The 18,774-nt window shown below is 41.3% G+C and overlaps 3 protein-coding genes across 3 annotated transcripts; 1 reads left to right on the forward strand and 2 right to left on the reverse strand.

Annotated features, from left to right (window-relative positions):
* The first annotated feature begins 120 nt into the window (after positions 1-120).
* ighmbp2 (immunoglobulin mu DNA binding protein 2) lies at positions 121-7,683 on the forward strand. The gene is made up of 16 exons (XM_008306317.1): positions 121-255; positions 1,782-1,864; positions 2,321-2,490; positions 2,574-2,769; positions 2,860-2,957; positions 3,108-3,271; positions 3,433-3,633; positions 3,726-3,873; positions 3,963-4,137; positions 4,866-5,048; positions 5,144-5,262; positions 5,350-5,444; positions 5,882-6,005; positions 6,096-6,911; positions 7,004-7,203; positions 7,397-7,683. The coding sequence occupies exons 2-16, from the start codon at positions 1,788-1,790 to the stop codon at positions 7,589-7,591; spliced, it is 2,961 nt and encodes a 986-aa protein (XP_008304539.1). The 5' UTR covers positions 121-255; positions 1,782-1,787; the 3' UTR covers positions 7,592-7,683.
* Positions 7,684-7,826: 143 nt separating this feature from the next.
* Positions 7,827-11,309, reverse strand: LOC103375995 (zinc-binding protein A33-like). Its single transcript, XM_008306322.1, has 6 exons — positions 10,884-11,309; positions 10,515-10,610; positions 10,106-10,336; positions 8,678-8,700; positions 8,478-8,596; positions 7,827-8,391 (listed from the first exon to the last, which is right to left on the reverse strand). The coding sequence occupies exons 1-6, from the start codon at positions 11,307-11,309 to the stop codon at positions 7,844-7,846; spliced, it is 1,443 nt and encodes a 480-aa protein (XP_008304544.1). The 3' UTR covers positions 7,827-7,843.
* Positions 11,310-11,487: 178 nt separating this feature from the next.
* rapsn (receptor-associated protein of the synapse, 43kD) lies at positions 11,488-18,137 on the reverse strand. The gene is made up of 8 exons (XM_008306318.1): positions 17,478-18,137; positions 16,437-16,775; positions 15,602-15,760; positions 14,711-14,809; positions 14,422-14,544; positions 14,277-14,330; positions 13,826-14,025; positions 11,488-13,592 (listed from the first exon to the last, which is right to left on the reverse strand). Exons 1-8 carry the CDS (start codon positions 17,700-17,702, stop codon positions 13,520-13,522), a joined length of 1,272 nt encoding a protein of 423 aa, XP_008304540.1. The 5' UTR covers positions 17,703-18,137; the 3' UTR covers positions 11,488-13,519.
* Between the last annotated feature and the right edge of the window lie 637 nt (positions 18,138-18,774).

The following is an 18,774-nucleotide window of genomic DNA, read 5'->3' on the forward strand; positions in this document are numbered from 1 at the left end:
AGACGGGTTTTTTTTGTGTTTTTCAAAATAAAGGTTGAGTGTGAGCGGGAGAGGTCAGCCGAGCAGACAGGAGGCGCTGTGGCTAGCATGTTAGCACGTTAGCACGTTAGCACGTTAGCCGAAGAAGACAACATGAGCCAAACAGACACACTGGTGTCATGTTGTAGAAGATATTACCAGATATTTCTTTATTAACTAACCATAAACTTCGCTTTTTTTGTCCTGCTGTGTCGGTGTCTCTTCAGATATTCCACGGTGAGTGTCTTTCTGTCTTGCTAACTGTAGCTAAAGTAAACTGAGTGTTGTGCTGTTAGCTAACATGTCAGCATTTACCTCTAACATACATTTAGACTACTAAGCTGTGCCCTGCTCGTGTTTTAACTTGTGTTTACTTCAGACGAAAAGGAATAATACTGTTTGAGTGTTAAAACCTTGGCATGTATGAAACATAATGCACCACAGTGGAGTATGTATGGGCTACGAGAAACAGGTGTATTAAGAGTTAAGGTTGAAACCACAACATGAGTCAAAAGTTCTGCATAGAAAGATGTCAATAAAAAAAAAAAAACAATTAGCAACACATTGATCCTCGTGACATTTGTAGATGTATGAAGGAAGTTTATGATCCAGCTGTATGGTCCTGTGAGTAATGCAAATATGTACAGTCATCCTCATATGTATTCATACCCTCCCATTAAAGAAGGAAATAAACAGCTGCCACTGAAATAAGTTGAAATGGACAAAAGTAATAATAAATAAAAATTTAATGGAAAATCATGACATTGCTTTTGAATTGTGGTTCAAGAGAAATATATATCTATATTTTTTTAAAAGCAAACAAGCATGAGCATGTTGACAGGTATTTTGATTTTGGCCCACTGCTCATCAACAAAGTGCTCTAATTTGTCCGGCACAGTTTTATATGTTTTTTAAAATTATTTCTTTCAACCACAATTCAGAAGCAATGCCGTATTTCACTAAATTCTAATTTAGAAAATTTCTATTTATTATTACTTTTTTCAGTTTCTAGTTATTTGAGTGACTATTGTGAATTTTGCTTTTTCTTTAATGGAAGAGTATGGATAAATTTGAGGACGACTGTACAGTATTGATTCAGTTTTTTTGTACTACAAACAAAAGAAGTGGCATAAAAAGTACAACATTTGCCTCTGGAATATAGTAGGACATCTAAACATAACAAAGGTACAGCCAGGTTACATTTGATGAACTTTATAGCTTTATAGCTGACTTCAGTCTGTGCAGAACTCAGCTGTCAGGCTTTTAATCAGAGCTAAGAGATGCAAGCTCATATCTCCTGTTTCAGCATTTTTACGTTGGCTCCCAGTAGGTTTTAGGATCGATTTTGAAATTGCTAATCCTTCCTGGTGTCTCTCCTGTTTATATAACTGATGTCTTAGTCAGGGGACAAAGCGTTGGCAGTCTGGGTCCCAAGGCTCTGGAACAATCTGCCTGGGGAAATCAGGTCGCCTGAGACAGTGGAGTCTTTTTATTATTTCAAGAATAAAGGGAAATACTTGGTCAGATGAAGTACCGATACTGTTCTTAAGTATATCACTTGAAATAATGTTTGTTTAATGTTTGGCCCTCTGTAATGGGGCTTTTAAATGATCCATAAATTATACTATGTAGTCCATCAATCAAATGTAACCTTGTGTGTATAAAATTAAAACTTAACAGTAGTTAGTAACTCGAGACTCTTCAGTTTTCTGTTGTCTGGAGATGAAATGGTTTGATAACTAATTATCGTTTTGCTCTTTTAGTGAAAGATGGCATTGGAAAAATTTGTGTCCACAACACTTGAGCTTCTACAGGAGGAGCGAGAGGCTGAAATAGAGGAGACCAGGTATGTAGATGAACACAGAGGCTGTCGTAATTTTGCAGACAAAGGGACACTCCCACGAATGCAGTTTTGTTTTTACTTAGGAGGAGACACATTAAATGAGATATTACATTTTTACTCCCTGGTGTGGATCAGGCTCCAAACACTGTCCATGCATGACATGGACAAATCAATAGATGCAGACATAGACAGTAAAAATGTGCTTTTTTCATGACAAACCTTCCTCAGAGCCTGAGAAGATATTATACATAAGTTAACAGCCTGAGTTTTGGTCCTCCAGACAAGTAAATCAACCATTATGTGCAAAATTTGCGGCTTTTTCCTTGTCCTTAGAGAGATGATTGCACAAGTAAGGCAAGGCTTTGGCCTCATTCTACAATGTTTTCCCCACAAAGTGTTAAACAACTAAATCTTCTGTTATTCATTGTCCCTACAAATGTGTCATTTTTGTGCACTCAGAATATGGCAGGAGAGCATTTCTCTGAAGGATCTTGAAAATAAAGGAGTTTGCCTGCTGAAACTGCAGATAGGAAGTCAGTCTACCGGCCTGTACGGTCGCACAGTCATCATTCTAGAGCCAAGAAAGCATCTCGGTTTCTCTTCTCTGCCGAGCAACAACTTTGGACCTGGTGAGAAAGAAGAATAAAACATCTATGTTTTTGGAATTTACTTGAAGTGTTTGAGGTTATACACTGTGTGTCTTTTGTTGCAGGTGATATAGTTGGTTTGTATGACACATCTGGATGCAGTACAGCCTCGCAGATCTGTACAGGGATAGTGACAAGGGTCAGTCAAGCATCTGTAAGTGTGGCCTTCGATGACTTGAAGGATGGCCTCAGTTTTGATACAGATGGTCTTTACAACCTCCTGAAGTTAGCAAATGATGTCACCTACAAACGCATGAAAAAGTGAGTAACATCTGCAGTTTAAACTTTCACAGAGCGTGGGGATGATTAAACCTTGAAACATCTTAATTTCACTGTGTTTTGTGCTTGTAGTGCCTTGAATGCACTAAATGGATACAGCAATGGACCAGCTGGCAACCTGGTAAATGTTCTCTTCGGAGATTCAAAACCTTCTTCTCAATCACAGCCAAGTAAGTAAAGCTTTACAAATAACTGTCCTTCTGGTTTTTCTTCTGAAATTGTCGCTTTGAATGTTTTCACATGATAGTTTAGAAGGCTGTTTATGCAGATTTTAAAACTTAAAAACCCAAATTGATTATGTTTCTGTTTTGTTTCTTCAGATGAGGTTGAATTCTTTAACTCAAACTTGGATGATTCCCAAAGAGAAGCTGTGTCCTTTGCTCTGTCTCAGAGAGAACTGGCTGTGATTCATGGACCTCCAGGCACCGGAAAAACCACCACTGTGGTAGAGATCATCCTGCAAGCTGTCAAACAAGACCAAAAGGTGTGTAAAGCTGACTTTATCTGTGTATATCAAAATGTTTAGTCTCTACTAATTAGTTAAAATGTATCAGTGTGTCCTTGTGACCGGTTGTTGCTTTTATCATTGCAGCGTCTCAGTCTAGACACTTTTATTTTAATAAATGTGCTTTTGTGACTCTGCAGGTCCTCTGCTGTGCCCCCTCAAATGTGGCTGTGGATAATTTAGTGGAGAGGTTAGCCCGCTGCAAGGCCAAGGTCCTGAGGCTGGGTCACCCTGCCAGGCTGCTGGAGTCTATACAGAAGCATTCGCTGGATGCCATCCTCGCCCAGAGTGACAGTGCAAACATCATCGCTGACATCCGTAAAGACATCGATAAAGCTTTTGTGAGTGTGTTAGCATCAGCTCCTACGAGCATGCCAGTCTAGTGCCTCGTTGAAAGATTTGTGAGCTTTGATGTATTTTTTTTTTTTCAAAGATGGGAATGAAGAAGATGCAGCAAAAAGGAGAGCGGGTGAACTTCAAACGAGAAATAGGGGAGCTGAGAAAAGAGCTGAAAACCAGAGAAGCAACCGCCATCGCCCAGATCCTTAAGAGTGCTGATGTTGTGTTATCAACCAACACAGGTCAGCAACGGCCTCGAGTAAGGAAAATGCGATTCAGTTGTAGCAGTGATGATGAAAAGCAATCAGAGAGCACTTGTCTGTGTCTGCAGGTGCTTGTGATGACGGCCCTCTGAAGTTCCTGCCAGCAGAGCATTTTGATTGGGTGGTGATAGATGAGTGTGCTCAGGCCCTGGAGAGCAGCTGCTGGATCGCCCTGCTTAAAGCACGCAAGTGCATTCTGACTGGAGATTACAAGCAGTTACCACCTACTATCAAGTCACAAAAGTAAAAATACAAGTTTTCTTCCCATTATGCATTCATGTGTAAAAAGGATTTGCTATTCATCCAGTGATAACCTGTTTTTTTTCCCCCAAAACCGAAAAAATGGCCCTCAAAAAAAAAATCCGAAACAATTTTCCAAAAAAATAAAAAATTAAGAACAAAAAACAAAAAACGGGGTTAAAGGACAGGTTCACATTTTTTTCAAATCTGTCTTGAACACAAGTCTGTTGCTCTCATGATCACTAAAACAGGTTTTGCTTTGTCTAATCACTGATTATGTTTGCACTGGCCATGAAGGCATCTCTTACTACTGTACTTTTAGTACAAACAGTGATGAAAAATAACAAGTTACATTTACTCATGTGCTGTACTTGAGCTTTAAGGTATTTGTACTAGTATTTCCATTTTTGGCTACCTCATGATTCCGCTGCACTAAAGTTCAGAGGCAAATATTGTACTTTCTACTCCACTACGTTTATCTGGAAGCTTTGGTTACTTTATAAGGTGAAGATTTTACACAAGGAGATAATACAACAAGGTTTTAAAACACAGCACATTGTAAATGATTAAACCAGTGGTTTCCAACCTTTTGGCTTCTGACTTCTTGCAAAAAGCAGAGCGTAGTTGGGCTCTCATGTCAGATGTCTAAGTTGTTAACAGCTCCATTATCTTATTGCATCATTTTAGAGTACTTAACGTACTGTGTTTTTTTTTTTATGTTGCCCATGCAGGGCTGCATCAAAAGGCTTGTCTCTGAGTCTTATGGAAAGACTTATCCAGATGTACGGAGACTCTGTGGTCCGAATGCTAACAGTTCAATACCGCATGAACAGCGCCATCATGGACTGGGCCTCCAAAGAGATGTACCAGGGACGACTAGTCGCTCACAGCTCTGTAGAGAGACATTTATTAAAGTAAGAATCCACTTGGAAAATATCTCACATTTGCATTTCAATGGAGGATGACTCTTATAAATAAAATAAAAAATTGTTGTCCTTGATCCAAACAGAGATCTAGCAGGAGTCACCAGTGTCGAAGAGACCAGTGTGCCGCTTCTTCTTATCGACACAGCTGGGTGTGGTCTCAGTGAAATGGAGGTCACAGATGAGCAGTCCAAAGGCAACCAAGGTTAAAATGTTTTGTATTACATAAAAACAGAATGTTTTTACTGCTTGTGCCGTATGAGATTTAACAGTGTGTTTACTGTTTCCTCAGGCGAGGTCGACATTGTTGAACTGCACATAAAAGCACTGACTGAAGCTGGGGTCAAAGCCAAAGACATTGCTGTTATTGCTCCATACAACCTACAAGTAAGGCACATATTTAAGTACGGCTAAAAAGAGTCTCACAACAGTTTCTTGGAGCTCAAGGTGCTGCTATCAAATTACCTGTTTTGTTCAACCAGCGGTCCAGAGGATATAAAATATTTAATCTACCATCAAATATGACTGGAAGTAACAGCAAATCCTCCAACATGAGAAACTAGAACTGAGGAATATTTGACATTTTTACAATCAATTGTCAAAACAGTTCTTGTTTTGTGGAACTGCATTTTAAAATATCTATGAACTGTTGTAAAACTGTCTATAAGTTATAAATAAAAAATAATTCAAAACTGCACCTTGATTAAAAAATAACCACCCAAACCTTGAAAACTAAAAAGAAAAAGGATCAAACACTTCTTTCTTAAAATAATTGAATATTGTAGTGCTAATGTTTTGCTTTTGTTTTTTTTCTGTCTGTTAAGGTTGATCTTCTGCGTCAGAAACTTTCTGCGAGGCATCCAGAGCTGGAGATAAAGTCAGTGGATGGATTTCAGGGCAGAGAAAAAGAAGCTGTTGTCCTGTCGTTAGTCCGGTCCAACAGAAAAGGTCATTTCTGAATGTGAAATCTTCTTCTATGACATCAGGAACAGTAAATGTTTTTCAATTGTAACTGAATAATTTTATCATTTATTTCAGGTGAGGTCGGGTTTCTGGCAGAGGACCGAAGGATAAACGTTGCTGTAACACGTGCAAGACGCCACGTCACTGTCGTGTGCGACACACAGACCGTCCAGAATCACGCTTTTCTGAAATCCCTGATCGATCACATGACTGAGTTTGGCGAAGTCAGAACAGCTTTCGAGTACATTCAAGATATCGTGCCACAGAACTACACTCGCGACCACAAAGAAACAAAGACTGCATCTGACAGCACCTCCACATCTACCAAACAGAAAGTCAAAGACAAGCCTTCCAGTAAGGCGAAGCCGGGACAGAAGAAACCCACTGGTAGCAGCAGTAAGGAAAATACTGCTGGTGAGAAGCACACAAAACCCTGCACATCATCACAGACAGAACAAGAGCAGAACAAGAGCAGATATAATGAGATCAGACAGCAGGTGGAGAGCTTCATGAAGGACCTAAACCAGAGGGAGCTACAGTTTCCGTCATCATTTAACTCTCATGACCGCCTGCTGGTCCATCAGATCGCTGAGGAGTTGGGCCTCGTCCATGAGAGCAAAGGAGAGGGCAGCGGCAGATGTATCACAGTCTCCAGGAGTCACCTGGAATCAACACCAGCTGAGGAACCGACGCCTAAAGAAGAAGCCCAGGAAGAAGAAAAAGTCCCAAATCCTCAAAGCGAGCCGTCATGTCCACCTGCATTAGACCTGAAAAGTTTACATTTGGAGAGAATGAAGAGGGAGCAGCAGAAAAGGGAAGAAAACGCTCAACAAAAAAAGCAACAGAACCACAATCCTCCAGCTCAAGGCCAGTCGTCCAAGAAAGCCAAAGGTCTGCATCAGAGACATCTAAGACAAACTTCTAAAAGTGTTTTCTTACACGTCTGTAACAGCTCAACTTCACATCTTATTTTCTTCTTCCAGGAAAGAACCGTACGAAGGCTGGAGCCTGCGACATCGCTGCTGCCGCTGCTCCAGACGATGACTTTGACACACTGATCAGCGCCGTCATGAAGGCTGACAGCGTTTGTAGCTTTGTCAAGTGTAAAGCGTCCGTGCTGACACTTGGACAGCTTTGCCTGTTCTGCAACAGGCAGTACTGCCTCAGTCATCATATACCAGAGGTACGTGGCCAACCTCCGCCAAGCAGTGTTTGGTTTGACACTATGTAGGTGTGATTCATCTGACATGATAACACATTTGCTACTAAAATGCATCGACAACAGCAGGAGAAAGATTTAAAAACACTGATATTTTTATTTAACTATTCTCTGTTTTTCCCAAAAATCTGATTGTCATGTTGTACACACTTTTTAGGTTCACGGCTGTGGAGATAAAGCCAAATCTCACGCTCGGATGAGAATTAGCAAAGAGGGCGTTCTTTATGCCGGGAGTGGGAAGAAAGACAAATCCATGGACCCTAATAAGAAAGCATATCTGCAAAGAAAACTGGACTCTAAACTGAAAGATATGGCATCACAGAGGAAACAAAAAAACAAGGAGGACAGTTAATGCCACAAAATCAACTCTATGATTTAAAAAGTCTCTTTGATTAAACAGTTGACACTTAAAATGTTTGATTAAATGTGATCTTCTGACACGCACCGGCGTGGTATCATACCTGCATGTGTGAAACATTTGTTCAACAAATCAAACCCATTATAATTATTCACAGCTAAAATTGTTCCTTGTTTTTGTCACTCCTAATATCAATAGCACACACTGTAACAGAACATAAAGCCTCTCCATCTACCGTCTGTGAGGCTATTCTACATCCACTTTTATCGTCATTGGACAGATCGTCAGGCTCGCGTTTTTCCCGTTTGTGCACAGTCCAGGGGAGAAGTAGGGGAAAATCCTCTCTGTAAATTTGTCTTTAAACGTGTGTATCACAGCCAAATCAGCAGCATTGGTGAAAACTACCTTTCCTTTGTCACAGTCCACCTCCACAGTAATCCTCTCGGGCTTCTGCTTCGTCACCAGCTTGGTGCGAGGAGACGTCTGAGCCCAGAATGAGTCTCCATTGCACAGGCCAATTACCCAGAAACCCTCGGAGGGGTTGAGGAAGATGGTGCTCTTTCTTTTGATGGACTCTTGGGCCACTCCGATGTACCAGTCTGTGCCTCGGCCCACGTCCACGGTCCAGCTGTGCTTTCCAGATATAAACCCATTGGCTCCCAGCGCGCACACACGGCTGGTGCAGCGTTCAGGGTTGTCGGGTAGAAGCTGCTTGCTGCTGTACTGCACACAGCTCAGCTCTTGAGAGAATGCTAAGTTGGACTGGGCCGTGTTTGGATCCAGAGTGATGGGGACTGTAAAACATTAAGTCCAGGAGATTGAAAATATTACACACCTTTAGAGTAAACTTTAACACGCAGGCAACTGTGTGTTTGCTCACCGTATTTGACAACGGTGGCCATCTTCTTCCAAATTCCAAACTTAAGTTGTCCCAGATGCTTTGCAGAATTTATCAGAATGCCTCTGACACACTCTGGCTCTCGAATGTTGGATTTGGCCCTGAAACATGTTGAAATAATTACAACAGTGTCTTATGGAAGCAGTTGGTGCTGAGGTTAGCAGGTACTGAGGAATGCATACCCTTTCTTTGTCAGCTTGTAGTCCTAAAGATGAAAAGAAATGAAGAAATACAGGTCAGTAAGGAAATATTGCATCAGACAAAACATCACAGCGTGTACAAAAGAACACAAATGAGCTCCAACTCTCCATTCAAGAAGAAGGCAAAGAAAACTCTGTCAAAGACACATAAATTCTGAAGAGTGCCAATACAGAGGCAATAATAAATCACATATTGTAAAGGGATTTTCCTGCTTTGAGGAATTTTTGGCACCACATCGAGGAGATTTTAGCCAGTTTCAAATACATTTCAGTAGTGCTATAATGACTATTAATTAAAATTTAAATAGAGAACTTTATTTTTGTGATCTGTTTTGTGAGGGTTTTATATACTCAAGCAGAATAAACTGCACATATTCCTGTCAGATGAGGTAACAGACTTGTGGCTTTGATCATGCTTCCTGTTGTGGAGTCACTCCTACAAAGACTATTCTGAACCCGGAAAAACCCTGTTACATATTAACCACAAACATGAAGGGACTCTTTGAAATATTCAAGCTGGCAACGGGCAACAAAATGAAACTAAACAGAATGATATCTGAACTAATCGAGGCCTACAGCAGTCTTTTTAGCAACTTGAGCAGCAGTGATCAGCCACCACCAGCCGGATTCAGTCTGAAAATCTCAACGACGACTGAATGGACGGCCATAAAAGTCTAATGATGCACTGACTGTCAGAATTTTAGGCTTTTCAATACTATTTATGATCAAAAAACTGTGAGCGGTATGACACTCCCATCAGCTCCAGCTTAACAGACAAACTTAGCAAATCTTAACATTGCGAAAATTTTACCTGCTCGTCGTCAGCATACAGACACATCGAGGTCAAAGCACCACTGTGTGGAAGCACTGCCCCTAGAAAGCTGCCAGCGAGGCTGTACACTCTTTTTCTGTTAACACACTTCACTAACATGCTGTATTTTGTTGCAAGACTATAGGCAATATCATCAAAAAGCTATAAAGAAAATGAATCTAAATGTAGAAAGTCTAAGTTTACTAGAAATGTCTTATGTCATATTGTTAATTTTACATAAAAATGCGACTAAAATGTTTAAACAAGGCTTAAAAATAGTTTTTTGCTTTGGTCTGTCTGTGTTTTAACAGAAAAATATTAAATATGTCAACTTGAGTAAAGGTTTTTTGATTAGTATGTTTTTAGAGCTTTTAATCATGTACAATATCCCATTCTGGGTATGTTTTATTTATTGTTAACATTATAATTATCTATGTTGTCCTTCTCTTTGGGATGGTTTCTTTTAGACAGAGTTTTCATAGACAGATATTTATTATCACCCTTGGCCAGTGTGATGACTATTTTTAAACATATTGACCTTAAGATGAGTTGACTGGAATTTCAATGTCCATTGAAACACATTTTGTGTGTAAATGTACCTTTAAGAACTTTAAATCCTCTGCTCTCAGTGCTGCCTCAGTGTCACTGATGGTTGTGGAGAGAGTTTGGATCTTGTCTTTGATGTCTTCCAGCTTCTTGTACATCACCTGGGTCTTTGTTTCCTCCTCCTGTTTGAGCACCTTCAGTCTACTTTTTTCCTCCTCCCAAAGGAACTGGTGGAGTTTCTCGAACTCCGCCTTGATTGCTGTCTCATTCTGATACGCTTGTGTCTGTGATATGAAGGAAGCTGGTTATTTACAGCAGTAATCAAAGCGAATGTGTCATGCTGAGGGATTGTCGCAGTGAGCTGGAAATGTGACACTAAGATTCTGCGTCAAGATGCCAGAAAAGTGAAATTTAAGTGAGAGAAGGTGCAAGAAAACCAATAAACTACATAAAAACGTTTACCTGAATGTAGGTTTTCGTTTCCTCCCATTGCGCCTTTGTCTTGTTCAGTATTCTGAGTTTTTTTCTCAAGGACTCCAACATGGTGGAAATTTCTATCTGAAATGTTCAAAGAAGAATTAATGAGTTGAAATCTAGAGTTGAAACACATCAGTTTTCTATTCTAATTCAACATTTTACCAACATAATTATTAATTTAGAGAACAACTGGCATGTTAACTGATGATAGAAACAGTCATGACTTAAAACCACATAAAAAATCCTTCTACAAAGCTATAAATAGCAGATAGTAGAATTGTCTTCCTTGTGTTGTGGTGTGCCACCAACCCCACTGCCTGTGATTTTGTTTCCGAGTTTCTGTTTTCACTTTACCTTTTTCTGGTGAGCAGCTTCCTCCACCGGGCAGCACTCGTGCACTTTATGCTGCTTTGATATTTGGCAGATGAGGCAGATGGGCTCCTCGTCATTTTTACAGAAGACCTTCAGCTTCTCGTTGTGAATAAAACAAACTTCTTCATTCCCGCTGGTCCTTCGCTCTTGATAGTCATCTGCAGCTATCTTTAGTGCCAAATTGATAGGAGGCCTCCCGGGGACAGACATGGTGCCACACACAGGACATTCTCGACATCCTTTCCATTCCCAGAATTTGTGCAAACAAACTCTGCAGATATTGTGGCCGCACTTTAAAAGAACAGGAACACAATAAATCTCCGAGCATTGAGGACAAACTAAATCGTCCACAGAGATCGAAGCGGTTGCTGCCATCAGGTTGAAGAAGTTCCTGTAAAGTGAAGTCATGCTCTTCAGGTGCAGTCACTGTAGGCGGAACAACTGGGAATCTTCAGTAAAAGCTGGCCAACAAGTAGGACAGGTTAAATAGTATTTACAGGCAGCACTGCAGCTATGACTTTCAGGTTTGAAAATTAGCTTCAAAAACAATTGTAAACCCTTTTAAGTTCACAAAACAACACTTACGTTCACTTTCAGTGCACTTTATTTTCCATAATGAAACGTTTCCACATTCGACACAGTAACATGGTTTGACTAAATGCATAAATATATTAACAATGCATTTTAGTCAGACTCTAAATCAAATAAATCACGGTTATATCAACATGACGTCTAGAAAAACAATACAAATCTACATGTATTTAAATGTTGTGGTATTACTGCATGTATCCTCAAAGCTCGGAGGCAAAAACAGAGGTAGTTTAAACTGTTAGAGATGAGTGGCTGTGCTGTCAGTAAAGTCGTTTCTTTGCCCTAGAACCAAGAATAAGCTGCAAATGATATCTCCGCTTTACGCTGACTGTGCTGCAGGTAAACAGACAGTGAAAACCTCAAACAAGAGTCAGATGGCTGTCGAGAAGTGAGGTCAAGTAACGTTCTTAAAATGAGAAATATAAGTGCTTGTGCAGTAAAAGCAAACTCGTTGGCGTCTCTCCTCTCACGCTGCTCACATTTTGTACGGACAGAGACGACCAAAGATCAATTTAGAGCTACAGTATTGTGTTAACTCCTAAAGTTTGCTAAATTTTTACCTCTTTGCTTCAACTAAGAATGTTTTCAAATGACATTTTGTTAACGTACTACTGAGAACTTCTTCTGTTTTCACTTCATGAATATCTCCCATTCAAGTCAAGGAGAGCAACTGGACAAACTACAAGCACAGTCTTAAAAAGAAATTTAGCAAAAAGGAGCTTTTGATGTTTTTACTATATATAAGAAAACTTCCCCAACTCACAATATGTCTAAAACTGAATAATTTATGAGGAATATGAATGATAAAAGACACTGAATATTAAGAAATACTACAATAAACAACTGAAATAAGTAAATACGCAGTTACATGGACTCGTGATCGTGATCTAATCCTGTTGCACGGCATTGTTAATAAAACATGCAACCACTCATTGATATGATAGCTCAGTTTTTCAAGCTTTCTCCTTCAAAATCGCCTTAAAATGACAATGCCGCTGCAAGTAAATAACCTTAACGTGACCGCTGACATAATCTTACCGGTGAATTCATATTTACAAGTAGCTACAAATACACTACGTTAAAACATACCGTATGCGTCTCCCCTAAATAATTGTGTATAAGTGTGTGATTGGTCAAAGATCCTTTCCCAATAGGTTTCCTTCTCAACTTGTTCTTAAACTGCAACAACATAATGTCGATATCAGAGTTAAGAGTAAAACATTCGCAGAAATGAAAAGAAAAGGAATTTCTGTTAACACAATGTGTGTTGATCCTGCTCCTTAATCTCTGTGAATAAGGAAAGAAGAAGAAGAAAAAAAAAAAAAAAAACAGCTGCATGTACCTGTTTTGTAAAGACATACTAGTTTTTGAATGGTTAAGAGATTTTAGTTTGTTTTAGGTTTTACAAAACATCTCAAATAAATCAAACTTTTCAAACAAATTAACATGAGAATAGTATGTACATGAATACAGTAATAAATATAATATGAATGAAATCAGGTAAATTCAGAAATGGCTCAACTGTTGAGTAAAGAACACTGGATGTGGTGTAAAAAGTCGAGTTTGAATAACGAGCTGTGTCACTAAGACACCACTGAATTCCTCTTCCAAACATCATTCCATTTCACTTTTACCAAACAATTCTAAAGCATAAAATAGCCAATACACTAAGTTATAAATGTTCTTCGGAAGGTCCGTATCCTATTTAAATGCTGCATCAAATAGCCAGTCATCAGAGACGATGGAGGCTCTTCAGCTTATCTTGAAATGTAACACTGCCAGTAATATCTCCTCTGTCAGCTTCAGACTGATGTCTAAATACGATGGAGGCCTTGATCGCGTCCTCTGAGCCGCGCTCTGGGACGCCCTGGGATCAGTTCAGCATCCTCTGCGCAGAGCAGCGAATTGTTACTCCCTCAAACACCTTCAGCACATCCTGAGGCTGCCTGCTTCTCTCAGATCAGTCAGGAGCCTGTGAGGCATCATGCTGTGTCTGCAGATCCAACGCACAAAACACAGTCTCACAATCACACAAATCCAGGCTTCATGGAGGACTTGAAGCATTTGGGACAACCCTTTGTCCCGTTTGTCTGCAGACACCTGAAAGGAGGGGAAAAAAACAGAAATGTCACTGGCTTTTTCTATTGGCTTGTAAACATGACTTATTCACATGTTGACCTGCGTCTTTGGCTATTCACCAGCGTGAGTAAAGTTACAGTGGACACTTCTTTATTAGTTATGTGTGATGAAAATCTAATTTACAGTCAACAGCTTGAGGTTTTTCTGAAATGTAGCTAATAACAGACCAGACTAGGCTTTGAATAAACACCCACTTGAGATGGAAAATGTGGGAACAGGGTAAGGCCTGCAGTTTTTGGTCCCTGTCCCCGATGGACTCTCCACACATGCCGCAGTAGAGCTCCAGCTCCTCGACGCACTGCAGGAACTTCACCACCTGCTCTCTGAGCTCCTCCTCCTGCCCCTGGCTTCGGTAGATCCCCTCACTCAGGCAGTGAACCTTCAGCGTGCACAGCTTATACACAGGAAACATACTGTGAGCGTGACAGGTAGACTGAGTGTGTTGTTATACCAGCAGGACGTGCTCATGGTTTGATCTATTGATTATTTAGTAACTGTTTACTGTCTATAACATTCTCTATAGTCTTCAGATGTCTTATTTTTTTTAAAACACACAACCAAAAACCCACAGATACTTGGTTTACAATCATGCATGAAAGAAAAAAACATGTCATTTTCTTGTTTATTATATCTAATATAGGTTACCTTGTTTCCCATTCCGTCTGCCAGTTCCTGTGCTCGCTGCAAAGAATCAAGAGCCTGGAAAATAAACAGGAGTCCACATAAGTACCTGTTAACATAAAAAATTATGCCAGTTGTATTTTATGTGATGTATAATATTTGTAAGGACCTTGTCAAACTCTTTCTGCAGAAGCCAACACTTTGCGACTCCCAGATAGACGTGTGCTTGTCCAAGACGGTTTCCGATCTCAGTCATGATACCCAGAGCAGACTCATAACGAGGGAATGCTTTCTGAATGGATAAAGAGAAATACAGAAATATCATTTTAGCTGTCGGCCAAAAAAAACTAAACATTAGCACTTTGAAAAAGCAAGAGTACAAAGCAAAGGCTAAATGCATCTTTAAAGACCAGTTTTGATAAGTTTGTACTAATATGGACGTATTAATGGCCCCTTACATCAACGTCATGCCTGCAGCGGTGTATGTCCGCAAAGTTTAGTAAGCACAGAGCCTGCAGGGGCCGGTCTCCGTGCTGCAGAGCAATTTTCATAGATTCCTGTGGAAGCACAAGACGGAGGATTTAATGACATAAAAACAAGACATTAGAGGAAAGTCCAACCTCTGCAGAAATCTAATTCGAAACATGACTTTGAATTTGGTTTATTATTAGCATTTTGTTTACAGTGCAGCACGACACTGTACAGAACTGAAATGTATGACGTGTTTATAAGGTATTTTAGTGTAAAAGTTAGTTTACAATCCCAAACAGGCCACATCTGTGTAAACTACAGTGTTGTGAATTTATCATTTCTGTTTTGCATTTTTCAGTATCAGCTTACATTCAAATAACCCCACAGAGAAAAGCAAGAGGGAATGTGACACGCTGTTGTTTCACCTTTCGGACTCCTCTTGTGCTCTGGTATTCTGAATATGACAGGATGTGTAAATTGTTTGGCTAAAAGCGTTTGGCAAATGTAATAAATCTGAAATGCATCCTGCTGTCTTGTTACTATAATTTTACGCTCCAAGGCAATGACATCAAGTTATTTTTCACCCTGGGTACATAATTAGAACAGAGCGAAGACTAAAGCCACCCTCTTCATTAACACTTTAAACCAGCGCCTCTGTGAGCATATTTTTGTCGAGGTCTGAGGCCTCGTACAACAGAACAACTGCGCGCCTGCACCTGTCGGCAGCACAGCATCTACTGTATCTGCAGCCCCCGACATCAGAGCAGCCAAAGGCGTCGGGGGACAGCGAGTCGGCGAGGAAACCAAAACTGTGACATTCTCCAAGTTATGTAAGTCTGTCTCCGAGGACGGTAATGATGACAGTTATAAAACAATACCTCACAGCACTCCATGGCGTCTGGCAGGCGCTCCAGCTTCCTGTAGGCTACAGACATGTGGTACTGGCTCATGGCTCGATACTTGAGGCTCCAGCCTTTGCCGTAGTCATTGACAAGCTCAGCTGCTTTGCAGGGGAAGAACAGGGCTTTCTCATAGTCCTGTTGGCAGACGTGAACAACAAGTCAGACCTCGGTGTCCAGTTATTCCCTACAAATGGCAGCATGTCCTATTTAGATACCACTAACATCAGCGGTTTGGTTTTCCTGTATCACTTTAAAGCACGTAATATTTTTTCGTTTCACAAAATAACGTGACATATGAGTGCATTCCTCAAACACCACTTCATCCCAGTCCCATTGAAACCAATCCTCCCTGGGAAGCCGGGGGGATTACACTTACAAATCTCTGATGTCAAGGGTACTACATAACGCCCGTACCAGCCAGCCTCCTCACTCCGCCCTTGTTTTACAATGGCCAGAACTGCACGAGCTAACCGTTGATGATGTTTGCTCGGATGCTCTGCAGTGTTACCATACTCTAAATACGCTGGCAAAGTGTTGATTGTGCAATCAAGTCGCACGTGCAGTCCAGGGAATGTTTTACCCAACTAGCATAGCTGAGAGGTCAAAGAGTTTTAACATCTCTTGCTCAGTCTCATTGCTTATAATGTCTCAAACAAAAGTCCTCTTCTTTTAAATTCAGTCAGAAATAACACTGAGCAAGTACTGAGATTCAATGTTTTCAGCGCAGCACATATTAGGATCATCAAAGTCCAGCTTTCTGTTGACGTGATGCATTCAAATCATTCAGTTAAATGAGCAGTGCATGGAGTACCTTCAGGTTTACATAGATGTTTCCCAGACTGCAGCAGACTCTGCACTCCAGCATCTTGTCGTCGTTGTTGTGTGCGTAGCGCAGGGCCTTCTCGTAGCTCTCCAGTGCTTTCTGGAAGACACTGAGGCCCAGGAAGGCATTCCCCAAGCTTAGACATACCTGGCCGTTGAGCTGCAGGCTCACAGTGGTACCCTGCATGTTTAAGCAAGTCTTACAGTACGACACCGTCTTCTGGAAGTCGCACAGCTTCTCATTGCTGCGCGCCAAGTTCAGGTAGCCCTCCGTCAGGTAGTCCGGGTCTTCCATTTCTCTGGCTGTGTCAATTTGATCAAGGGCATACTGCAGAAAGAGAGGCAGAGTAAGGAGATCAAAGGTGCAGGCAAATAGTCAGATGGATATTCTTAAATTCAGGTAGATATAATTAAAAAAAGAAAACTATCCGATTAATGTATTTAGACATAAAGCCCAGACTTTAAAAAGAAGCCCTCATTAAAACTGTGTAAGTGAGAGTGGGTGCTGTTTGAGTAAGGATGATTTTGTCAACAAGACACCCCACACTGATACTTAGGTTGCAGGGCACTTATTTACTCTGCATCGTGTGGAAGCCACAAATTAACCCATGATTCTCAGGATCGCTGTACATGGAAGAAGGTAACCTTCAACCTCTTCTCATTCAATAATTGCTGAGACATTGTGGAAATGTTCTGTTCTACTACAGCAGGAACTGTAGCAGTGCTGAGCAGACACGATGACATAAAAAATGATCAGTGACATTCACTAACCGATTTGCAACCACACACACACCTACTGCTGGTTACATAACACAAAATATGATCACACAGCACATGAATGAGCCAAATCAACTGATTACCAGGCTGTTTAGATTGAGAATAACACTTGTAGAAACTTTAATACAGGCATAAACTAACATCGTCCAAGTACATGTTGTCCCAAAATGATCGCTTTAAAGAGGTACCATAGTAAACTCATAAAAGGTGTATGAAGGTATTGCTGTAGCACGCTGCTGTTGTGGACGCTTACCTTGAGCATATCTTTGTATTTTCCCATTTCTGAGTGAGCTGTGATCAGGCACCCAAGCACCCGAAACTTCCCGCCAGGATCTGAGGTCTTTTCCAGTACTTTTGTCCACACATGCAGGGCTTTGTCTGTCTGATTGGACTGGTACAACCTCAGGCCCTTCTCTATCTGCTGCTTGGTTTGGTCCTGGCCCATCTCTGGTGCAAGGCGCCTCATAAAAATATTCATTCGTTTAGGCCATGCAATTTCAGTGAGGCAGCAAGAAAGTAGATCCTTGCCGTGCACAGTACAACTCCAAAGAAGATCCCTTGAAGATGATCCTCTGAGAGGTCGCTGCCAGAAGGCCTACCAGATCCCGCTCTCTCAGCTCCGGCTGTGCTGAGACGGAAAGGAAACTGGATCCACCGAAGTAAAACGGCGACACACCAAGACCATTATCACCATATGCTTCGTGGAGAGCTGGAGGCCCGAGGAAATGTCTTCCACGTTTAACCACGCAATGATCCCCTCTCACCATCAAGTGTTCAGAAATTCTCCGTCAGATTTCCGTTTGAAAAACGTCAAAGAAACACGTTTCCCGGCTGAGTGCTAGCACCGATATCCCAGAATATCTACTCCCTCCACACCCCAGCGAAAGGAATTCTCAGCACCCCTGTGTCCAACCCCCTCCACCTTCCTCCTACTGCTGGCGCTACAGCAGATGGCCTTGTCACTCTAGACCATGTGTCCCTTCAGGAATTATGTTCTGCCCTCAGCAAACAGTCCCAAGGTCACTATAGCTCCTAGCGATCTACCTTCACACTAAACCCTACTCACTGACCAGCACTGGACTGCAAGTTTTCACAGCACAAACCTCTGGAGCGTTAAAAACACTCATCCACAACAGGATCTGACCAGAGTTTCGCGTGTGCAGCTGTGGACTGCGATTTGGCAGCTATAGGCAGCTTTAATTCCAAACATTACAGAACTGCAAGTGAGACGGTGCTCGTAGTGGCCATCAGTTCCTATTGGAAGTCCTTATGGAGGCGCATATGTGCCCCCAGCAACCCCCACCCCTCATCTCGGCGTCAGCAACTGATGCTTAGAATAGTTCACAAAGTCTGACATGTTACTGGGCTTGGGTTTCAGCGGCGCAGCCTCCTGCAGCACATCAATGGGATCAAAGTTTTAGCCTCTCTGTAGTGGCTTTCTCTCCTTCAATTTCCCTTTTCCACCCCCAAGGACAGAAACACGCACATTTACCACCTCCACCGTCTACACCAGCGGTACCAACTCAAAGACCGGTACTGGTAGAAGTTAT

This window comes from Stegastes partitus, unplaced genomic scaffold (assembly GCF_000690725.1).
Source record: "Stegastes partitus isolate 25-593 unplaced genomic scaffold, Stegastes_partitus-1.0.2 Scaffold3642, whole genome shotgun sequence".
NCBI classification, from domain to species: Eukaryota; Metazoa; Chordata; class Actinopteri; family Pomacentridae; genus Stegastes; species Stegastes partitus.

What these genes read in the sequence shown, in the direction of transcription:
- rapsn (XM_008306318.1), bottom strand. Translation starts at nt 17,702, where the DNA reads ATGAATATTTTTATGAGGCGCCTTGCACCAGAGATGGGCCAGGACCAA. An exon ending in CAGACGGAATGGGAAACAAG is followed by an intron (nt 14,026 to 14,276) that starts GTAACCTATATT and finishes CCTGTGTATAAG; the next exon opens with CTGTGCACGCTGAAGGTTCA. An exon ending in TCCCACATTTTCCATCTCAA is followed by an intron (nt 13,593 to 13,825) that starts GTGGGTGTTTAT and finishes CCCTCCTTTCAG; the next exon opens with GTGTCTGCAGACAAACGGGA.
- ighmbp2 (XM_008306317.1), top strand. Translation starts at nt 1,788, where the DNA reads ATGGCATTGGAAAAATTTGTGTCCACAACACTTGAGCTTCTACAGGAG. An exon ending in GCAGTCCAAAGGCAACCAAG is followed by an intron (nt 5,263 to 5,349) that starts GTTAAAATGTTT and finishes CTGTTTCCTCAG; the next exon opens with GCGAGGTCGACATTGTTGAA. An exon ending in AGTCCGGTCCAACAGAAAAG is followed by an intron (nt 6,006 to 6,095) that starts GTCATTTCTGAA and finishes CATTTATTTCAG; the next exon opens with GTGAGGTCGGGTTTCTGGCA.
- LOC103375995 (XM_008306322.1), bottom strand. Translation starts at nt 11,309, where the DNA reads ATGACTTCACTTTACAGGAACTTCTTCAACCTGATGGCAGCAACCGCT. An exon ending in AAACGAAAACCTACATTCAG is followed by an intron (nt 10,337 to 10,514) that starts GTAAACGTTTTT and finishes TTCATATCACAG; the next exon opens with ACACAAGCGTATCAGAATGA. An exon ending in TACAAGCTGACAAAGAAAGG is followed by an intron (nt 8,597 to 8,677) that starts GTATGCATTCCT and finishes AACATGTTTCAG; the next exon opens with GGCCAAATCCAACATTCGAG.